General features: G+C 35.6%; 1 protein-coding gene across 1 annotated transcript; it reads right to left on the bottom strand.

Moving 5' to 3' along the window:
* Window positions 1-5,287: 5,287 nt before the first annotated feature.
* On the bottom strand, window positions 5,288-20,022 carry LOC110694091 (alpha,alpha-trehalose-phosphate synthase [UDP-forming] 1-like). The gene is made up of 18 exons (XM_021871248.1): window positions 19,629-20,022; window positions 18,590-18,905; window positions 18,374-18,471; window positions 17,863-18,251; window positions 17,003-17,120; window positions 16,777-16,878; window positions 15,466-15,616; window positions 14,309-14,397; window positions 12,640-12,688; window positions 11,512-11,612; window positions 10,644-10,831; window positions 9,727-9,844; window positions 8,635-8,814; window positions 8,296-8,421; window positions 8,094-8,181; window positions 7,840-7,970; window positions 7,638-7,736; window positions 5,288-5,915 (listed from the first exon to the last, which is right to left on the bottom strand). The coding sequence occupies exons 2-18, from the start codon at window positions 18,894-18,896 to the stop codon at window positions 5,529-5,531; spliced, it is 2,721 nt and encodes a 906-aa protein (XP_021726940.1). The 5' UTR covers window positions 18,897-18,905; window positions 19,629-20,022; the 3' UTR covers window positions 5,288-5,528.
* Window positions 20,023-21,160: the final 1,138 nt, after the last annotated feature.

Genomic DNA, 21,160 nt, shown 5'->3' with positions numbered 1-21,160 from the left:
CTCTATAGTTCATGAAGAGACATAGGAAAGGGGCTATACACTGAAAGCTCACTTGTCCGGAAGGACAAGTGGGAGATTGAAAGGAATGGTGTCCTTCAAACAAGTGTATTATTCTGATAGTGGGTTCAGAATTATTAGAAAGCTAATATATTCAGTAAGGTCAAGTGAACGGAATGTCTAGGTGGAGGTTGCTTCCGATCAGTAATATTAATGCATAATTAATATTACAACTTAATCTTGACTGAACCCTTCGGGTTACACCCATAACAGTAAACGAACCAACTCGACGAATTAATTCGGAAGAAATTAATGAGTCGCCTGAGTATTAAATATTTAGACGTCGGAAATTCGAGCTTAGAGCGTCGAAAGTCGAGTAAAAAGTTTACTAATGGCGAGATGCGCAAAATGATAATAAATCGACAATATTCCCAAAATACCCCTAGCATCGGAATGCCCCGAGCATCCGAATGCTAGGGGCATAATATGCTAGCACAGGTGGCTAGCATGCGCACCATGCCGAGCAATGGCTGGCTTGCTGGTGCATGCTAGCGCACCATGGCTAGCAGCAGCAAGCATCGCAAGCTAGCAACAGCTAGCAGCCGCAAGCACACCAAGGCAGCAGCTGCTAGCAGCCCGCACATGGTGTGCGCGACATGCTAGCAGCAGCCCGCACTTGGAGTGTATGGCTTGCTAGCCACAGCAGCAGCCCGCATCTCCAAGTGCGGGGCTGGGCTACGGCTGGGCCTAAGGGACGGGTAGTAGGGCCGAAGCATGTGGGAAGTAAATGGGAAGCAAGTGGGTGAGGGACATGTGGCACAAGGAGAGTATTGAGTGGGGAGCAAGTATGGTCCCCTACTCTCCAAGTGGTCCTCACTTCCCTTTACATGTGTTAGTGACACTTGTAGATTTATTATTAGTTTGCATATTTATTTTAATTTAACTTTAAAATAAATTGTGGAATGTCATGATCCCACATTGATGGGATAGAGATTCCCACTCTTACTCTTCTCTATAAATACCCACCTTGGGTTTTAGAGAAGAGTGCTTGAGTAGGAGTTCAATAGAGCATTACATTAGCAAAAACTCTTAAACTCATGTAATATTCGGGTTTCGGTCGGACCTCGCTAATCTCGAGGTAATGGACCTAAAGTCGCTAGTAGTTTTTGCGGGTGGATTTCCGTGGGAGGCTCTCGTACTTTCGGAGCTAGAGCTTTCAAGTAAGAGCCCGTCTTTAAGGGAGAAGCACGCTTCATAGGTATATTCCAATTTTACCCTTTTGTATTTATTTGTTATGCTTTATGGTTTTATTAATTGCGAGTGGATCCTTGGCTCAGGTTTGTTTCCGCGGTGAGTCGGACTCACCAAACCCCAACAATCATGGACTTCACTTATATCGTTCTGCTCCAACGAGACTTATTTCTTACACAGATGTAGATTGGGGTGGATGTTCGGACACACGGCACTCCACTTTGGGGTATTGTGTTTATTTGGGTGATAATCTGTCTCGTGGTCTACAAAACGACAAGCTACTCTGTCCAAATCCAGTGCCAAAGCAGAATATAGAAGTGTCGCTAATGTTGTTTGCGAGTTATGTTGACTCCACAATCTACTTCTTGAGTTGCATTGCCCTATTCGACGGGCATCTTTGGTTTATTGTGATAATATTTCCGCCGTTTACTTATCTTCTAATCCGGTACAACACCAACGTACCAAACACATTGAGATGGACATTCATTTTGTACGTGATAAGGTTGCTCTTGGTCAGATCAAAGTCTTACATGTTCCATCTTCATATCAGTATGCGGATATTTTCACAAAAGGGTTACCTCGCCAACTATTCCTTGATTTCAGAGACAGTCTCAGCATTCGACCTCCTCCCGCTTCGACTGCGGGGGTGTGATAGATAATAGGTTAATATTATCTTGTGAACATTCTGTAAAATATATCTTGTGTAATTGAGGTTATCTCATGATTAGGTTGTACATCCTATATGTATTGAATTAATGAGAAAGCCTCCGGAAAGGAGAATTACACAATTCTACAATTTTTAATGGTTTCAGGGGTCATATTAACCCTTAATTGGTCTAAATTCATCTTGGAATTTGCAAAGGAAATACCTCGTTTTATGTGTTAATAAATATCTCGATTTGCGTGTTTTAGCTAATGAGATATTTCTCGACACGCAAATTAGGTATTTCTGTTATTTTTTTTGCAAATTCTGAACTTAATTTGGATCCATTAAGAGTAAAAATGACCATTGAAACGTTATCCGGACAATTTTTGTCAAAAAATAACAATACGCAAAACAAGGTATTTCGTTATTTTTTAGCGAAATCCAAGCTTAATTTGGTACCTATAAGGATAAAAATGACCCCCAAAACCTTACCCGAGCAATTTTTACCACAAAAAATAACAACACACAATACGAGGTATTTTCGAAATAATAATAATAATAATAATAATAATAATAATAATAATGATTAGAATATGAAAAAAAACATTTTTTATTAAAAAAAAAGTTGGATGGAATCTGGCAACTTTTGGCCGGAAATTTTCATTTATGGTGCTAAGTGCACCCAAGCTAATACTTCACGGTCTTTTGGCTATGTCTCTTAGTACAGGGTGATGAGTTCACCCAAGCCATATTTCAGAGTATTGAGGCGTTTTGCCTTGATAAATTTGTTTAAATTTAAAGAATGATAATTTTTTATACATATAAAATTTAATCATAAAATATTTTTTGTTTTGTTTTGTACGTACAACATTAGATATTATTGGTTGAAATACAATTAGTATTATAAACTCCTGCATCACGGTACTCCACTACTCCATATCCAATATTCTTGAGTTATTTTGCCTAAGTCTTATGTTATTTTGCTTAAAATCTTGTGTTATTTTGCTAAAATAATATGTTATTCACTTATTTACTTTAACATCATGTATAAAAAAAACATGCATTTATTAAAATACCACGTACTTATTTAAAAAATAACCTATATATAAATTGAAATAATAAGAGGTTCACATCAAAATAACATGAATTTATAAATCTGGAGTATAGCAAAAAGATCAATGTTGTAAAAAAAAAAATAAAAAAAATAAAAAAAACACAACATGTAAATATAAAGTAACATATACTTATTTTAAAATAACATATATATAAATTGAAATAACAATAATTTTGTATTAATTTTTTTTTTATAAACCTGGAGTACCATGCATACGGTACTCCAGGAGTAGCATAGAATTTGCGAAATACACTATTAATCTAATGAAGCCCGTGCGATGCACGATTTGTTTAAATTTTTTAAAACATCTTTTTTTTTTTAATTTATGTGCTAAAAAATTCCTAATATCAAAAGATAATATTTTATATTTAACTAGTTTAAACTTAAAAATCTCATTCGTCAATTTTGCTTACGTGACATTTTTTTTAGGGACATTATTTGAATTATTTAATTCTAAAAGAAAATAATAATCTTCTATTTGACTAGGCTACAACTAAAATTTATAATTTTACATGACGTGCTAAGAAAATTAAATCTTATGTGGCTCTCTAAAAAATCGGGAAAAAACTACCTTTTATGTATATATATATTAAATTATTCTTTTCCGAAATTTAGCTATAAAAAACTATACACAGGCTCTCCTCTAACCGTTTTAAATTTTTTTTTTAACAGTTTTAAATTACGAAGTAATATTTAGGTCTTTTTTTTATAGATATTATTTTTTCAAAAAATAAAATATTTTAGGTAAATACTAGTATTTTATTTTTTATTAATTTTTTTTTAAGAAACATATCTTTATTATGTGATGATACGTTTCCTAGCACGGCTAAGACTATGACTATCATTATTATTTATATGTGATCAATATATAGAGAAACACTTAGGTTTTGAATTTAGCTTCCTATTTTCCAATCCCTCGGGATTCTTGTTTAAATCCCATCGGTTCCGTTTTGTTTCATCAAATTTCCCATTCTTTTTCTTAATTTCTCATAATAAATTGAAAATTTTGAATAATTATAGGAATAATTAGCATATCATATCATATCATATCATATCGATGGGAAGCTTAGTTATCATAAGCAGAGGATTAGTGGTATCAATGGCACTGTACCATAGTTTACGAAAGATTAGACTATGGTTTATGAAATCGAAAGATCCAATGACTGATGATACTGACCAATTCGACCGTCTACCAAGTGATGTAATGGTAACAATCTTAAGCAAACTCGACATTGTTACCCTTTGTCACTGCACGGCTGCCTCCCGTAAATTTAATCCCCTAATCCCAAGAATCATAAGGGTTCATGTTCAATTGGATTATTGGAGGCACGAAAACGATCAAAAGCTGCATATCGTCACATAAAATTCCATTAAGGTACCGCCCTTTTGCTGTTCCCCATAATTTCCATTCATCGTCCCAAACACAGAAATCCTCAGCAAATGTTGAAGACAATTGTGAGTAAAGACATAGGTAATAATGGGAGGCTGACATTACGTAAAGAAGACAATCCCAATCATGAAATGGGTGCTAAGTTTGAATATCGATCCAAGTTTTGTTATTTGCCTATGGAGTTGGAATTGTACTCTTCTGGTTCTAACCTTAAAATCAAAGATATATGGCTTTGGTTTCAGTATCACGGCGATGTTGGTCATGATAACAGTTCTTATCATGGCTTGCTTGAATAATACAGACTATCCAAGAGACGAGCTTAAGGAGGTTGTTACCAAGGTACTTAGCCATGCCGATGATACATTGAACATGAACCCTTATGATGAGAACATCAGTGTTCACTATCTCCCAATATATTAAGTTATTTAGTATTGATTGGATCATGTCAAATATAGAATGGAACTATGTTAGGTCTATGATATTTGTATCTTTGATTCACTTAGACCTTAGTTTATGATATTCCAAGTATTTTAATACTTTCTGGCTTCTGATTTTCCTTATTGCTTATTGCTTTTCGACCAACTCGTATCAATATATTTTATGCAGCAACAAGTCACCTCCATTGTATATTCGCCACACCTGTATTGCAAGTAAAACTTGATTGAAGTACTGGTCCATAAATCTGAGCTTGACCCCCACCAAAAGCAACACAGTAAAGCGTGAATACGTATGTAGGAATTGCCTGTGACACCACCTGGATGAGTACTTCTTTGCCCGGCTTTGATAGTAGTTTCTCTTTTCACAATTCAGCTTCTTCCATATTCTCTCCTTCAAAATTGATACTTAATATTTCATATCCTTTTTTGTAGGCATACCGTATATAATTATCTTTAATAGGGGTAAGTGCTTCTCTAATATAGATTGATCAAATAGTGTGAGTTATAGTCGTCATGATACAAGATGATAATCGAAATTCATGACTATTAGAATAAGTTAGCAACTCTTTAACTGTCAGACATGCCTTGTACTAGGCTCTACAATCATTCTAATTATTCATTATGCCTATAGGTAGCAAGAATCAACAGCGCTAAAAGAATGGAGACTAGGGTATAAGGTTAGGATTTTGAAGTTCATGATACGGACAAAGATGCTTCAGCTAATCTTGTTAAAAATGAGACGACGTCATCTGAAGATCCTATTGTGTAACGAGCACTGGTCCGAGTTCTCCCGACAGCACAGGAAAAATAGTCATCTTTCTTAAGGTCCAGCACATTCCAGGAGGTCTTCTCTGATGATTGCTTCCGTGAGACCCCGCCGTTGCTATGATTTGTCATCTTCTCTGAGTTTGGGGTTGAACGTTGGGTCTTTCCATGCGATGCTTTTGATCCACCTCTATTGGCTGGAGGCTTTGGTGGTGGTCTTTCAGGAAACTTTGAAGTATCAAATGCTTTCGTTCTTGGGTGGTTCCCATTGTCAGAGGGAAGCTCTGGCTCAAAAAATGTGTACACATCTTCGTCCTGGATACAACCAAATAACATCTCAAATTAATTCCAGTAAATGATGTTATTATCTGAAGGCTGGGGAGCATAGTTTGAAGCTAAATGTTAAATTCATATTCAACAAAAAAAAAAGGAAAATATATGCACACAGGGTTCCATCAAATATAGCAAGTAAGAGAAGACTCTAAAAATTGTTTCATGACTCATAGTATGGATAACAAGTTGCCCACAACTGCATGTTTAGCCTTCAACGTAAATGTAAAGAGGAAAATGACAATTTATGAAACATGAAGCAAATACCTGTTGGCAATACAGTTTCGCCCAGATGAGAAGCAATCATGCTAGATTGCTAGCAATAATTATTTCAGATCTATTTCAAAGGAGTTTAGAGAAGAAATACATAAAGGAAAACCACGAGGCCAGGTTCTATAACACTAATAGGTGAGGAATTAGGAGTGAATTTCCTTAGTAAATAGGCAAGGAAGTTAAACCATGAACTACTCCTGTAGTCCCCATCATACTTTATTGCATGAAAGAATATGGTAAGCTATATAAACGTGTGAGAGAGAATAGAGGGACAAAGAAACAATGAACACGAGTGCTCACAAATTTCATCTTTGGTGCTTTCCAAAAAATTGGAAGGAGGTTGAAAAGTGAGGCGTGAAAGAATAGATGTCCTCATCGAGAAAGAGTGATGTGAAAGAAGCTAAGATTTGTTATTAAAACCAATTATAGGAAAATTTTGTGAAATCAGAGAACAAGTCGGTGGCAATAGCCTCAAAAATAGGACTTCTTAAGATAACTTGATGCTTTTTAGTATTTCTATTTGCAATTACAGATACAATGAACTTTTCTGACAACCGGGAAGAATTTGCTGTCGCATGTGCATGTTGAAACCCTAACTTCTACAAAGACACGTCTGCACCATCAACCTATTCCTGACTGGGGGTTTAAAACTTTGGTTTACTTGTAGACTTCTACGTATCAAATAAGGGCATTTAAACCTCACTGACCAAGCATAAAAGGGCAAATAGGTCAATTAAATCATTCTTTAAATAAGCTTACAAGAGACTAAGAACATTTGTGATGGGGTTGCATGGTCCTTACTCAATAGCCAATGCCTTTGACATTATGGTGATGTATGTTATATAGATAAACAAATAGAATGTCTCAACTTGTTCCCATAAAAACTTCAAACCTCACATAGTGACACCCCCTTTTTGTGTGTCTTGGCTTTAAGCAAATTGATTAAAAAAAAAAAGAGACACACAAAAAGAGATCATTGGCTTTAAGCAAATCAATTATCATACTTAAAAGATGGTCTAATAAAGAGTAACACAACAAATACAATGTACTTATAGACTTGGCACTGAGCAACTTGTTACCTCTGTTATTCATCTAGACATCTCCAAGTATAACAGCTCATTTGATGTGTAACTTACTTTAGTCGTTTAAACTATAATATGAGAAGTTACTGAAAGATTAATATACGAGGTATGTGATATAAGTCGATTCAATCCTGCTATCATTACTTAGGAGAATAGGTTGAACATGAAATCATATCACACTCATCCTGTTTTACTGCTGGAAAGCTAATAAATAGTACAAAGTAGGATCTCTTGAACAGTAAGGTTTAATGAAGGGGCAGTTAGGACCCAAGAAATTAAAAATTCAGTACAATTTTTTTTTTTCCCCAGTTAGCAACCAAGAAAAATGCTGGGATCAAAGATTTGGATTTACCTTCTCAAGAAAATGACCAATGCATAAGACATAATCAATTGGTGATTTCAATGGTTTACTGTGCACTATCTCACCCAATATGCGATCAATAGCAGAGCCCTGCATTAAGAAGCACAATGGGAAAGATTATATATATGTAAATGCCTTCCCACAAATGGATATCAATAAAGCAATGGTAAATTTTTAAATAAAGAAAAATCACCTTTGTAACACCAACCGGTCGAACCTCAACAGACCTACTACCTTGCACAACTTCTACGGATGCATTTGAAATAGGGCCAGTCCAAAGATGCTGCAACATATCTCTTGCTTGTAATCTTCCAAACTCGAAATCTGCAGAAGCCGAATCATAGTTTACATTAAAAACAACAACAACAAAAAAATAAAAAAATAAAAAAATAAAAAAAAATAAAAAAATAAAAAAAAACACAAGTTTTGAAGAGAAGGCAAACATACCAGCATATTTATAATTCCATACAAGAGAGGTATCACGAAGCTCAATAGTCGAACGAGGAGTTCTTTCCTTGAAATACTCAAACACATGCTACACAAACAGTAATCAAACAGAAGTGATTATAGAATTTAGACATTATATACATACATATAGAGCTCAGAAGACTGAAACTTTCAATCATGAGGCAGGGACAAGAGGCAGTACATATACACTGGGAATCCAATCCAGATTCAAATGCTCAGGCATCGTCGTCATCCAATCTCCTCTTCTTGTATGCCGTAAGAACATTCCATGCTCTGCTGCCAACCACATGTCATAGTCTCCAAAATTCTAGACAAATAAGATAATAACCAGAAATATACATGTTAGGATTAAGAACCATGTCCAATCTCATGTCTAACATGATGACAACTTGTTCCTCAAATAATAGCAAAATGGATAAAAGTTTACTCTTGTTAGACTACAAAGCATTTCAAAGAAGCAGGAAAATAAAGTAAAAAAAAAAAAAGAAAAAAAAAAAAAGATCTGAGGATAAGTTAATACATTATCTAAATCAATTCTGCGACTTCCACTGAGGATCACGATTGTTGATTTTGGGTCATTGCAGAGCACACTCAGAGGACCATTCAGCTCTGGATGCAATTTAAAATTCATGTCTTTCACTTGGTCTCCACCCCTTCTACAAGGAGTATCAATTGCTTCAGTCAATGCAGCATTAAACCCCTGAAATTAAGAAGACACGTCAGTTAGGTCAGCTGTAGTAGCTCAATGATAATTTCTACATATCTGTTTACATCCAATGGTTATGGAAGAGATGGACTATTAAAAGATGGACCTCTCTAAATAAAGATCATAAAAATAATTGTATAATACCCCGAAAGGTACTCTACAGTTAATTCTTCTTGATGCAGAGCAAACGATTCCCATTACTCATAAAGTCTATAGACAAATTACTTCAACATTGACTACAAAAGAATAGCATTCTGAAAACACGACACGTGAGGCACCTCCAATTGACTTAGGAAAAAGTAGTGCGCTTTTATTAATTACGTCCATTTCTGTGGGTTGCAGGGTTGGAATCAAAAACAAAAAGCTGCATTAAACTCTAGTGAAAAGTTAGAGAAATGAAAGCTGAATCTATGGGTGGCCCTTTATATATATATATATATAGCAAGGAACGTAAGAACAGTTGTATGATACTCCCTACGTCCCACTATGAAGTGCTTGTATTCTAAATTGGGCATTCGGGTGTCCCAATATTAAGTGCCAAATTCTTTTAATAGAATCTTTTTTTCGGACATTTTACCCTGATGTCCCAATTTAATTCCTCAGTATATCCCAAAATTCCCACCCACTTTTCCTTTTTGTAATGATTGCACGGTACTTTGTCCCTTTTGGTTTGTACTTATGCACATAAGACAAAACAATTTAATGAGTTGGCATATATCTATTTGCTTTATCCATTTGCATTAAAGCTTGTGAAAAATGAGAAACGAGTACTTAAAAGTGGGGTGTAGGGTGTTTAACATTTAATATGCACAGATGACGATCCAACTAGCAAAAACAGCTTGAAACAAACTTGCAGTGAAATTAAGCAAAAAGGAAAGTGTAAACAAAATGCAAACTGTACAATACCAGTATGAGTAGTCGATTGCTACAATTCAGGAAATTGTTCACAGCACAGTCAACTGGAAGTACAGGGCGAATTTGTGTTATCCTCAATTGAGCCTCTACAACTGTGTCATTCAGCTCACTACAAAACACCGCAGCAGTTAAAATGATTAACAATCAAGTCAGAATTTTAGCAAGCTCAAATTCCCAATTTTCTTTTTTCTTTTTTAAGAGCTGGAAAAATGGAGTATAGAAAAGAGGACAAGCTGTCCTTTAATCACAAAACCAAAATTACATATCAAACCAAAACTTTTGTATCTCCCTAATTGAGTAACTTGTAAAAAGCCCCAGCCATCTTAGCGCATAACAACACCAAATATGTTACTTTGTCCCACAACAAATCAGAACACAAGCATGAAAAAGTTTTCTTCTCCGAACACAAACATCACATAACTGCCATAAAAGCATTGCAACACAGAAAATCCGTCCATTCTCTTATTTCATTGACATGGGCAGATTCAAGGGCAATCTTCCCAGGAAACGGCCTGTACCATGAAAAAAAAATCCTTAATAAAACTCATTAATTTGTCACAGATAGAGAGGTCCTTTGTTTTTACTATAACCTCATTTGAACCTTCTCTATTCTTCTTCCTTTTTCCCTCATTAAACTTCATTAAGAGTTTCTTTTATTTCATGCATCAGTTTGGAGCACATTAGCTAGAAGGAATGCAGAATGTCAAAGAAATCAGTGTGAAGAACATCATTTCAAATACCAGCCTACCAGGGCAATGATAAGTATTTATCGAACAACAAAGATTTTCACCACCTCATCTTTAGAGTAATTGGATGAATTTGCAAGCGTACAATGAATGAATTTGATGCCCATGGAAATTTTACACTAGTAATAAACTAAAAGCATAAATGAATCTAAATTCACATACCTTACAAAAAATTCAGCCCACTCCTGAGCAGTATGCTCTGTAACATGTAAAAAGTTAATTTGGTGCCTTTTCTCTCTCTCTTCATCTGACATATTTAAGGCTTTACCAATTGCAGCAGCTACCTCTGTGATATTCCACGGGTTTACCAAAAGAGCTCCAGCTCCTAAAGATTGTGCAGCTCCAGCAAACTTTCCACATAAAAGAATAAAATTGAACTCAGCCATTAAGGACGAGAAAAAGGAACATAGCTTTGGGAACAGCCTATCAAGAATAAGGGAAGCATTTTCTTATAATGCCTACATTGGCAGGTCACTCGGTTTAGCGATTGGTAAATTCAAACTTCCAAGGTATATTTTTACATCAAAATTTTTTCATGACTAGATTCAAAATATATCTTTTTCTCACCCTTTTCTTTTTAATAAACTTCTCCTTCTGTGTGTGTGTGTGTGTGTGTGTGTGTGTGTGTGTGCTCGAACATGCATTTTCTGAGGGTACCAGATCAAATTGGAGTGTATGAATTAAGTTAACGAAAGGCAAAGCAATACACGAGTGATACAGCTGAGAGGCACATATTCAGAGGCTAATCACTAGATTCATCACTGATAATATTCAGAACTAAGACTAATTTTTAGACTATGTGAGATTTCATCCCTCATAAGCTTATACTTGAAATTCAATGATTATTAACCAACAAAAAAAAAATTTATGTGTTTGATATGACATTAATTTCTGCTAAAATGGTCAAATCAACCTCAGAAGTCAGAAGTGTCCATCCCCTTTGTTTCAAGTAAAATGAAATGTCGGGGTTCATTTTGGTACATGAGGCATGCATATAATATTATGTATCTATACAAATCTCAGGAATTACCTCACTAAGAATGAGCACACCCTTTTTTTCATCTTGGCAAGCCACAAACTCATAGCTGACCAGATTCATGCCATCTCTCAATGAAGTGACCAGTGCTACATCTGTGAAGAAATGGTTTGTAGTTAGACGGTAGCTGAAACTTGATATAGCTTGTACAGAAAAGTGATCCTCCTTACTCCCTAGTGCCATGTGAGCTAATAGCTTAGCAGTAGTTTTCTTAGACCTACGAGATAAATATACTTCTGATCGATATTCAGGGTTGGGTGGGAGGATCAAGTGTACGTAGCATGGTTGTGCATTAGATATAGATCAATTTTAACCTATATAAGTAGCAAGATAGACATAGTAGACATGTATATTATTGTGAGTTCAGGGTCCTAACCAGACCAAGCAAAACCGTTAAAGTGTTAAACAGCTAAGAATATATTAAGGAAGAAAGAAGAAGGAATATAGATTTATATGGAGGAAATTGAGAAAGGAAAAGTAACCAGCAATTTGGTTTGCTGCATTTTTATAGTTTATCTTATTTAGTATAGGGAGAGTTCAATACTCTCAAGTGCTTGAAATATAAAATTAGATTTATCTGAACAACTGCATCAACAATGCCTTTCTCTTGATCTTCATCTTCAATTAAGCCATTTGTAGCACCATGTGTTTTATAAAGTTCTATGGAAATAATTACAAATTTGTAGATGACAGGCTAAACCTAAGTTGACATTAAAAAACAATTCTGCCTAAAAGTGTAATATGTTAAACGAATGCAAAACAGAACCTCGACTGTTGCCTTAGTCCCAGTTGTTCACTTGTAAAGGTGCATTATACACATGAATTTCTTGTCCTGCTCTACATTATGCATGAGATGGGCAGAAAGTACGCCTAAATGAACAGTCATCATAAAGGAAGGCGAGATGATTCTATCAAAGTCAAGATTGTCAACCATGCCAACCAAATTACTGTAAACCATGTTTCAGGATAGTACAGCAAGTCTTAGACTTTAGCAACAAAATCTGGCTTCTCAACCAAATATTAAATATAAAAACCTCAACAAACACAAGGATAAAACGTGGACCAAAAATTTAAAAACCCAAGAAAATTTAAATACTTAAGATGTCAGTAAGAGACTTGTACCAGTCACTGCATATAGAGCACAAAGGGCATGGAAGTCCAGAGAACGATCCTGCAAATAGATCATACACCTACTTCAGCTTTGAGTAAAAACTAAAGGCAGAATAATTATATGCCACAGATGTATCCAGCAAATTAGGCTAAAGAGATTTCACAGGCCCAGCAATTTCCTTTAAAAAATGAGACAAATACAGAAATGTATGCTTGAGTGGATACATAAGTTTTAATATTTCCAAAATTCCAATCAATAGTATTATAACCACCCCATATGATAAGTTTATGTATGTTACAGAACACTAACCTGCACATAGTTGTGAGTTACTGCAACACCCAACCCTAGCCAGCACATAACTATACATCACATCGACTAGGTATACACAGGAGCACAGTAGCTCACTGCTTGCTACTCTAGCTTCAGCTAGTACACGTTTGTGGTCAATGGACAATCTTTATAGAAAGTCATATCTTAGTTTAAGATGAACTAAGGCTTAAGAAGATGTCAGTCGTATCCTTCTTAACCAAAGGGGAGGGCATCAAGTAATAGAAACTTCTCACTTGCCAAGATGCAAAGAGCAATCTTAGTATGACAAGTGATAACATATGAATGGCTAATCAATATTTGAAGATTTAGGAGATATCAAACCTAAGGTTGGCGGTAGATAGACCAACATTTGGCACGTCAAAAATTTCTTACATTTTACTTGAGGAAATTATCAGTACATCACTTTCACAACACTCTCTTTTCTTTCTCTCTGAACTCCTCTAACACTTTTTAACGAGAGGATTGACAGGGGTAGCTCATGTGTGTTACGAAGCAAGGTGTGTCCATTTGAGATATACTTGTATGTTTGAGTACTTTGATTTTGTCCCTCTAGCTGAACGATGGTCATACTCATATTACTTTGATTTAGACCTACTGAACTTAATAAGATTTTCATTGCAATTCCAAAATATCCCTACAAAGTTTTACCTAGTCATCGATGCCTTCACAAGTATCATCTATTAAACCAATTAATTTCACTTTGTTCAATAGGGTAACAAACAACAGAATCTAAGCAAGAAGCACTTCTCAATTTTGGTCCTAAATCATAGGACAATGTAAGGAAACTACAACCTACACAACATAGATGGTGTACAGCATAGACAGAGAATGAATTATGGGAAAGCATATCAAAGTAATTAACCAAGTTAAGAAACAAGCAGCTTCTTTTTTGTGTCCTATTCTAATATATATAGTCAGAATAAATTCAATTTCATTTAGAGAAACCAGCAATGTGAAATTTCTATCCTCCGTAGCACAATAACAATATGGTTATCAAGGACTGGAATCCAACAAAAAGCTTCAATACTTAGTACAACATTGATTACATTGTTCCTGGTAACCCAAAATGATATAAATCATACAGAGATATCAAATAATGAAAATAAATACTACACAGATATTGCAGGTGTATATAAATTTTTTACCCCAGATAAGGGCACAAACATTGCATTTTTACAGAAAAACAAAGCCTTTTCAGAGGTTAAATTGGAAAATAATAATTAAGGAAATAGATTAGATATAATCCCAAATCCAATGGCAACTCAAGCATCTTATCAAGGATTATTGATACTACATACAAAAATAAAAAATAAAAAAATCATACTACATATTAAGGGTTTAATAGCAGACCAAATGATGTATAGGAACACGGGATAAAGTTCCAAATCTCCCATTAATGCGTCCAACTATTTCATGAACTTGGCTCGTAAGTTTTTGATCTGCAAAAAAAATAAGAAAAAAAGAGAGAAGATAAAAAATACACACCAGAATGTAGTCATGGAGCAATAAAAAACATCAACTTCGAAACTCATGGAGCACAGATAACAATCAAACAACATTACAAAAATACAGGACCACCTTTACCAGGAATATGCTTGTTGACCCATAATTTCGACGTTAACCCCTACATCACCACCCCACCACCGCACTTACACCGGCTTTGCCCCCTTACCACCCTTTCAACCCGATATCACCACTCGCTAGCCTAGCACCACCTTGCCACCCCTCTCCTACCCCTATACACCCAGCCGCCCATCCCCATCCCCCACCTGCCCTTCCCCTTACCCCCCTACCCAGCGAAACTCTAGAAAACTCCTCCCTTTCCCCCAAAATCCTAGACCGTTTCCCTCCCTGCAAAACCGTCAGCTGCACTGCACCGCCCCTCCCCTCAAGTCATTAAAATGATTCCTACGTCTGCATGCAATAGCTACCCCGAGACCCTCAGTCACCCCTTCCCCATCCCCCACCGAAAGAGATGCGAGAAGGAAAAAGAGAGGGAAGAAGGTTTCGTTGGTGGGGAAGGGGAAGAGGTGGTTGTATGGTGGTCTTCATGGAGTGAGAGCGGTGGTTTTCCGAGTGGTTAGGGTGGTTTTTAGGTCGGTGGGTGGGTGGTTTTTGGGTGGTTAATGTAGGGTTTTGGGCCACTGAGGATGGTTTAAGGTTGGCGGCTGGCAGGGCAGCAAAGCTGGAGCAGGTGGCGGTGGCGGTGGCGGTGGCGGTGGTGGGGTGATGATGTAGGGGTGAACGCCGGAATAGTGGGTCAATGACCATATTCTGGGTAAAGGCGACAAAAAATTTGAAATCATATTTGTTTTAATAAAAAATAAAAAAAAAACAAAATTACAAGGTGGTTTGTGACAAATTTTCCTATAAGAGAGATACACACACGTAATGTTGTTTATATTAAGTGCCCTCAGACATACATGCATATTTACACTTTTTTATTTTCTTAAGTGGGGCGTAGGAGGTGGGAGAAGAGGGGAGGTGTTGTTAGAGCAGGAGCTTACATTCAGGAACATCTGTTCTTGTTGGAACAGCAATTTGGAGAAGAACAACTCTATCCCGCCAGTAAGGATTTTCCTCCAGAAATTTTTCAAAGGCGAGTATCTTTTGTGGAATTCCTTTTATCATATCAAGCCGATCAACACCTAGCATTACCTGCCACAGTGAAATCATATAACACTAGAATGAAAACTTGTGTAGCATAGTGATAAATAGACACAATTCAAATAGACGATTAGGAAGAAGATAATAAGCAGTAGCAGCCTAGGATTGGCATAAATAAACTACAAACCAGGTCCCAAGATTAGCACATATGCACTAAATACCAGACTTATAAACACTGCACCAAAGTATTGATTAGCCCTTTGCAGCACCAATTGACATTATCAGTCTGGCATGGTGTTATCTGATTCACATATACCCCCACCACTCAGCCCCAAGTAATGATTGGAAAATTTTAAATTATTACATTATACAGTACACTAGTATAAGTTTGAGAAAGTTAACTAAACTGGGCAGTGAATGTTGTTCCTGTACCCATTCTATGCAGCAGACATACTGCATTCCAGAGGTCCAGGTAACACTGGCCTTGTGACAGGAATGTATGATTAAGACTGAGTTTTATAATCCAATGACATCCTCAATACAAAAAGTCCAACTTCTTACAATGACTATTATCTCTACCACCAAAAAAAGCAATCAATTTTGTTGGCAAGTAGCATTCAGGCAAAAAAAGGCGGGTGGAAGCAGAACAGATCTTCAAAATTAGTAAATGGAGGATTTATCCAAATCTGCCTACAAAAGCTCACCAATCATCTTATGAAATTTAAGTAATTCCTCTTTGTTGTACATCAAAGACATCTGAATCTCAACATATAACGTGGAATCTGGTTATTCATTAAAATGAAACACCTATACGATGCCAATGATATCAACTGATCAAACCAATCAGATTGTAACTCTCTCCTAAAGCTAAATAACAGCTTATGCTAGGAAATGAGGCTGTCTACTGGACTCTACTCTGTCTACAAAAAATTGTACTTCATAGCTCTCTTCTATAACTCTGTAACAGCTTATGTTATATTGCAAGTAAACGCCCTTGTTATACAACAATTCTTTATTACATACTTCATCAAATGTTTATGCTGCACTTGATACACTTTTTGTAGTACAAAAAGAGATGATTCCACACAAATTCATTAACTTAATCAAGTCATCTAGAAAATTACAGGAGTTGGAAGTCGCCAAAAAATTAAAATGTTATAAATGATTCTTCACAAGAAGACACTGAACTGAGCTCAAAATAGACAACCTACCTTCCGACCAGCAAATCTTTCCATTAATTCCTTGATATGCTCTTGAACTTGAGGAACTTCAAGTGCTCGAATGAAACGATCAGAATCGATCCCAATAGGAAACTGAAAATTATCAACAGAAACAATAAAATTTTTATAAAATGAAATTAGGCAATATCAAAAAAGCATGATGACAGCCAACTCTAAATCAACAAGCTAATAAAAAAAACATATAGCTTGAACATACAGCAGCCACACGGGTCAATCTGCCTTGATCATCCTCTACACCTTCAGGTGTGCCTTCAAGCCCAAGAATACGAGTGCAAGCACTAACAAAGTGCCTAGCATAATCATAGGTATGAAAACTGCAAGGAACAACAATAATAGTAGAGTTAACAAAATTTGAACAGTAATGCAACTTAAATGTTGAATCTTAATAGTTTAATCACTAAAGTCAATATGTACACATAAGTATCCAGTTGATGCCCAAATATAATTTTCTGCTGTCAAAAAATACATTTTTTACTGCACCACTTCAGAAGACCAGTTTGTCTGTTTGTGAACATATAATCTACAACCAGATATTTGTAGAACTTCTGTACACAGTCAGAGCTAATAATATTACCAAGGCAACACCCCCTATCCCTGAATATGTGGACGTATATTCCCCTTAAAACCAATGATGTATAACAACTATTTGACAAAATGACCTATTTGTGACTACATATATATATTTGACAAAATGACCTATTTGTGACTACATATATATATAATTCAAATTAGCATTAACACTCCCCAAATTACTAAAATGATGTAATTTAGAGATATCAACCTGTTGTTGTGCTACTAAAAACACCTACTTTTTACCAATATACAGTTTTTTGCACTAAGCCAGGATAGATTTTTTACTATAGAATTTATGAATAGTGTTGAAAGTCAAAATGAGCAGAACTAAAAAGAACGGATGAAGTAGATGATATAAAACTAGGATCAGATTCAAACTTGTGATATATATGACATGGACCAATAAAAAAAAGCTTGTGCATGTAAAAGATATATACAGACAGCACATTAACAAAACATAGTGATATAAAAAGGATGACTAACCCGACCAAATCAGCAGCAAGAACTGCACGGAGCAATTCTGAACGAGATGGCAAGGTTCTGTGGATTTCAGAGGAAGGAAATGGGGTGTGGAGAAACCATCCAACTTTCATATTGCTGTTATGCTTTTTTAGGCACTCTGGGAGGAACATGAGATGATAATCATGACACCAAACAACATCACCTTCTTCATAGTGCTGATTTACTACATCAGCAAACATTTGATTCGCCTTCTTGTAAGCAGCAAACTGAGATTGAAAACTTCTAGTGGTAGCAAGCCTATCCTCTTGAGGTAGACCAAGATAATGAAAAAGAGGCCACAATATGTTGTTGCAGTAACCATTATAATATTGATGCACTATCTCTTCATCTAGAAAAACAGGTATACACCTCTGCAATCACATGAGAAAGCTCATAAAGAATAGCACAGTAATACTAGATGTCATGCAGAAGGAATCCTCACAAAGAAAATTATGTAGTACATATGATCCAGTAATCAGTCTAAATAACAAACCTTCTCTGCAAGAGCCTTAGTGAGAGCTTTTTGTCCGACTTCATCAGGAACATTAACACCAGCCCATCCAATCCACCTTGCCTCAAATTCCTTAACACCTTTTGCATATCATTCAAAATTCTAATAAATAATTGAGCTTCAGGAAGCTTCCTACAATATAGTTCCATGCACATAATTCCAGAATTGACACTGATCAAAATGAAAGTGTAAGATTACCTAAAAGAGCACTAACCAGCCCTCCAGCACTAATTTCCAATGACCAAGAGTCTTCACCTCTCCTAACAGCAGATACCGGTAAACGGTTAGCAACCACTAACAGCCTTTGTGTAGGACTTCCAGCCACAGCATCTGCCAAGTATTTTTCAACATGCGAAAAATCATGCCCACCACCAGGCTCGGGGCTATTGTTATCCGGAAATTCATTGTTAGCCCTGCTTGTTCTCTTTTGCTGCCTCAGTTCCAGTAGCCTGGATATTCTACTCGACGGTACATTCGAATTACCATTATACTTGTTCCCAGGCATATGCTCAATCTGTAACCCACAATAACTCACCACTAGGAAAATTACTACATTTATGATCTAAAGCAATGAACATTCAGCTTTCACAGATATCTTATCTTAGTCCAAAATCAGCACACAATCAAATAATACTAGAGGCTGTTACATAAAAATTAGCTGCTGTAATGAATTATGAAAAACAGCACACAAGAAATCCTTGAAAACCCAATTAAGTTTGCCCTCTTGTACTTTCAACAAGTATCAGTTTTCACGTACAAGAAGACCTTAATACAAAGACAGAAGAAACTAAAAAACCAATTAAATGGGTTCCTGTTAAATTCAAATAACCCGAAAATGATCCAAACCCGAAATAATTCGATATGCTCTGCACTCCACCCGTTAGACAAGTCTATAAGGAATCATTACTATCACAATATTCTCAATAAAAAGCTCAAATATACAGTTGAAACAAAACATAATTTACAGCACTCATGAAATTTAAAAACAAAAATTGAAAATTTAACTGTAATTAAGTAATTAACCAATGATCAATAAAAACAACAAATACCCACCACATAGAAACACCTATAAAACAATACCCAATTAAACAAACATCCAATATAAACCTCTAATAACCCAAAAAAGAAATTAAAATTCAAGTAAAAAAACAAACACCCACCTCAAAAAAATGCATATAATATAAAATTAACAATGCCAAAAAACTAAGCAACCAAAAAAAATTAATTTAGGTCTCACCCTAGGAGTCAAAGCGCCAGAAATTGCTGTAAATTAGTTTGATCAATTCAACAAAAGTTGAAAAATTGATCAAACCCCAGAAAAATTGAAGAACATTCAAGAATTGGGAAGCGAATATAAATTAGTGGGTGTCAAAAAAAAGAAGAGAGAATCTGGGGTGGCAGAGAAAAAAGCAAAAGAAGAGAGCATAAACATAATATGAGAGAAAATGGGATCCTCGTGTAAGCTTTATACGGTTCCAATGGAAAGAATCAAAGAAGCCATGCATGAGATACCACCATTTTTATTTTTTTATTTTTATTTATGGAGATTTTATATGAATGAATTGAATAAAAATATAAAATTGATTGTGTTCTGGGAAGTGTGTTATTGTTATGTGACGTATACATTTTCCATTCTAGGAACTTTTGATTAACAAAATCCTAATTTTAGGTCAAATAAAAAACCCCTCTTTTTTAGTATAATTGGTTTTGCTTAATTTGTACTACTATGTTGGATTGTTGGTAATTATACTGCCATAAAAATGTGAAATAGCAAGGCGAAAGGTCTTATGTGCTCTGCCCCCTTTCTTCACCCAAAAAAAACAAAAAGGTGGATATACACAAATACATAGCACTGTCAAACGGTTTGACAGTTCGGGTTTGGTTCGGTTTGAAATCGGTTCGGTATTAAATCGGGTCGGTATTAAATCGGTTTAAATGTCTCGCGGGTCGGTTTCAGTTCGGTTTAAATATTTAATGGTTCGATTCGGTTTCGGTTTAATCTTGATCGGTTTTAATTCGGTTCGGGTTGTAAACAGTCCGGGTAGTAAACGGTTCGATGCAAACGGGTTGCGGTTTGTTAATGGTTTGGTGTAAACAGTTTTTATCCCGGTTCAAACAGTTTCGGGTTGGAAGCGGTTTCGAGTTGGAAACAGTTCGGTTCTTTTTTGGTTCGGTTTATAACTGGTTCGGTTTTTTTCGGTTCAGTTTATAACTGATCCGGTTCTTTTTTGGTTCAATTTATAACTAGTTCGGTTCTTCTGCGGTTTAACGTTATTCGGGTCGGTTCCATTCCGAGTTTACTAAATTACGATTCGGGTCAGTTTTCGGTTTCAAAAAATCAATTGTTTATCGAGTCGTTTGGATTTGGGCAGTTAAATGGTTTTGGTTTGAAATTTGATAGTATTTGCTGGTTAACAAGTTTTATATAAAGTAAAGACTTCATCATTTCATATTTAGGCATCATATTATAAACAAATTCACATTGATTTTATAAATGTATATCATGTTCTGTTTCAAGTTTAGTCATATTGATCTTACTAGTGTATTACGAAGTAGATTATAAAAGTTAGTGAATTAATGTATTATTGTTTTACAACTAGGTTGTTATATGTTTCTTATTTAATCATTTAAATACTAGTGTCATAGTCATGATTTGATGAGTTCTTATTAAATGAAAATTTGCAATTTGATAATTCGATACTTGATTAATCAACAAGACTGATAATTATGGCTCGTTTATCTTTATATATTTTCATGAAATTATGAAGA

The sequence above is a fragment of the Chenopodium quinoa genome, unplaced genomic scaffold (assembly GCF_001683475.1).
Source record: "Chenopodium quinoa cultivar QQ74 unplaced genomic scaffold, ASM168347v1, whole genome shotgun sequence".
Taxonomy (NCBI): domain Eukaryota; kingdom Viridiplantae; phylum Streptophyta; class Magnoliopsida; order Caryophyllales; family Amaranthaceae; genus Chenopodium; species Chenopodium quinoa.
Note: the sequence above shows the minus strand (reverse complement) of the source record. Positions and strands in the feature narration are given on the sequence as shown.

Coding starts and splice junctions, on each gene's coding strand:
- LOC110694091 (XM_021871248.1), bottom strand. CDS start 18,896: ATGCCTGGGAACAAGTATAATGGTAATTCGAATGTACCGTCGAGTAGA. Junction 8,815..9,726: donor GCAATCGACTACTCATACTG/GTATTGTACAGT, acceptor TCTTAATTTCAG/GGGTTTAATGCTGCATTGAC. Junction 8,182..8,295: donor ATTGGATTCCCAGTGTATAT/GTACTGCCTCTT, acceptor CTGTTTGTGTAG/CATGTGTTTGAGTATTTCAA.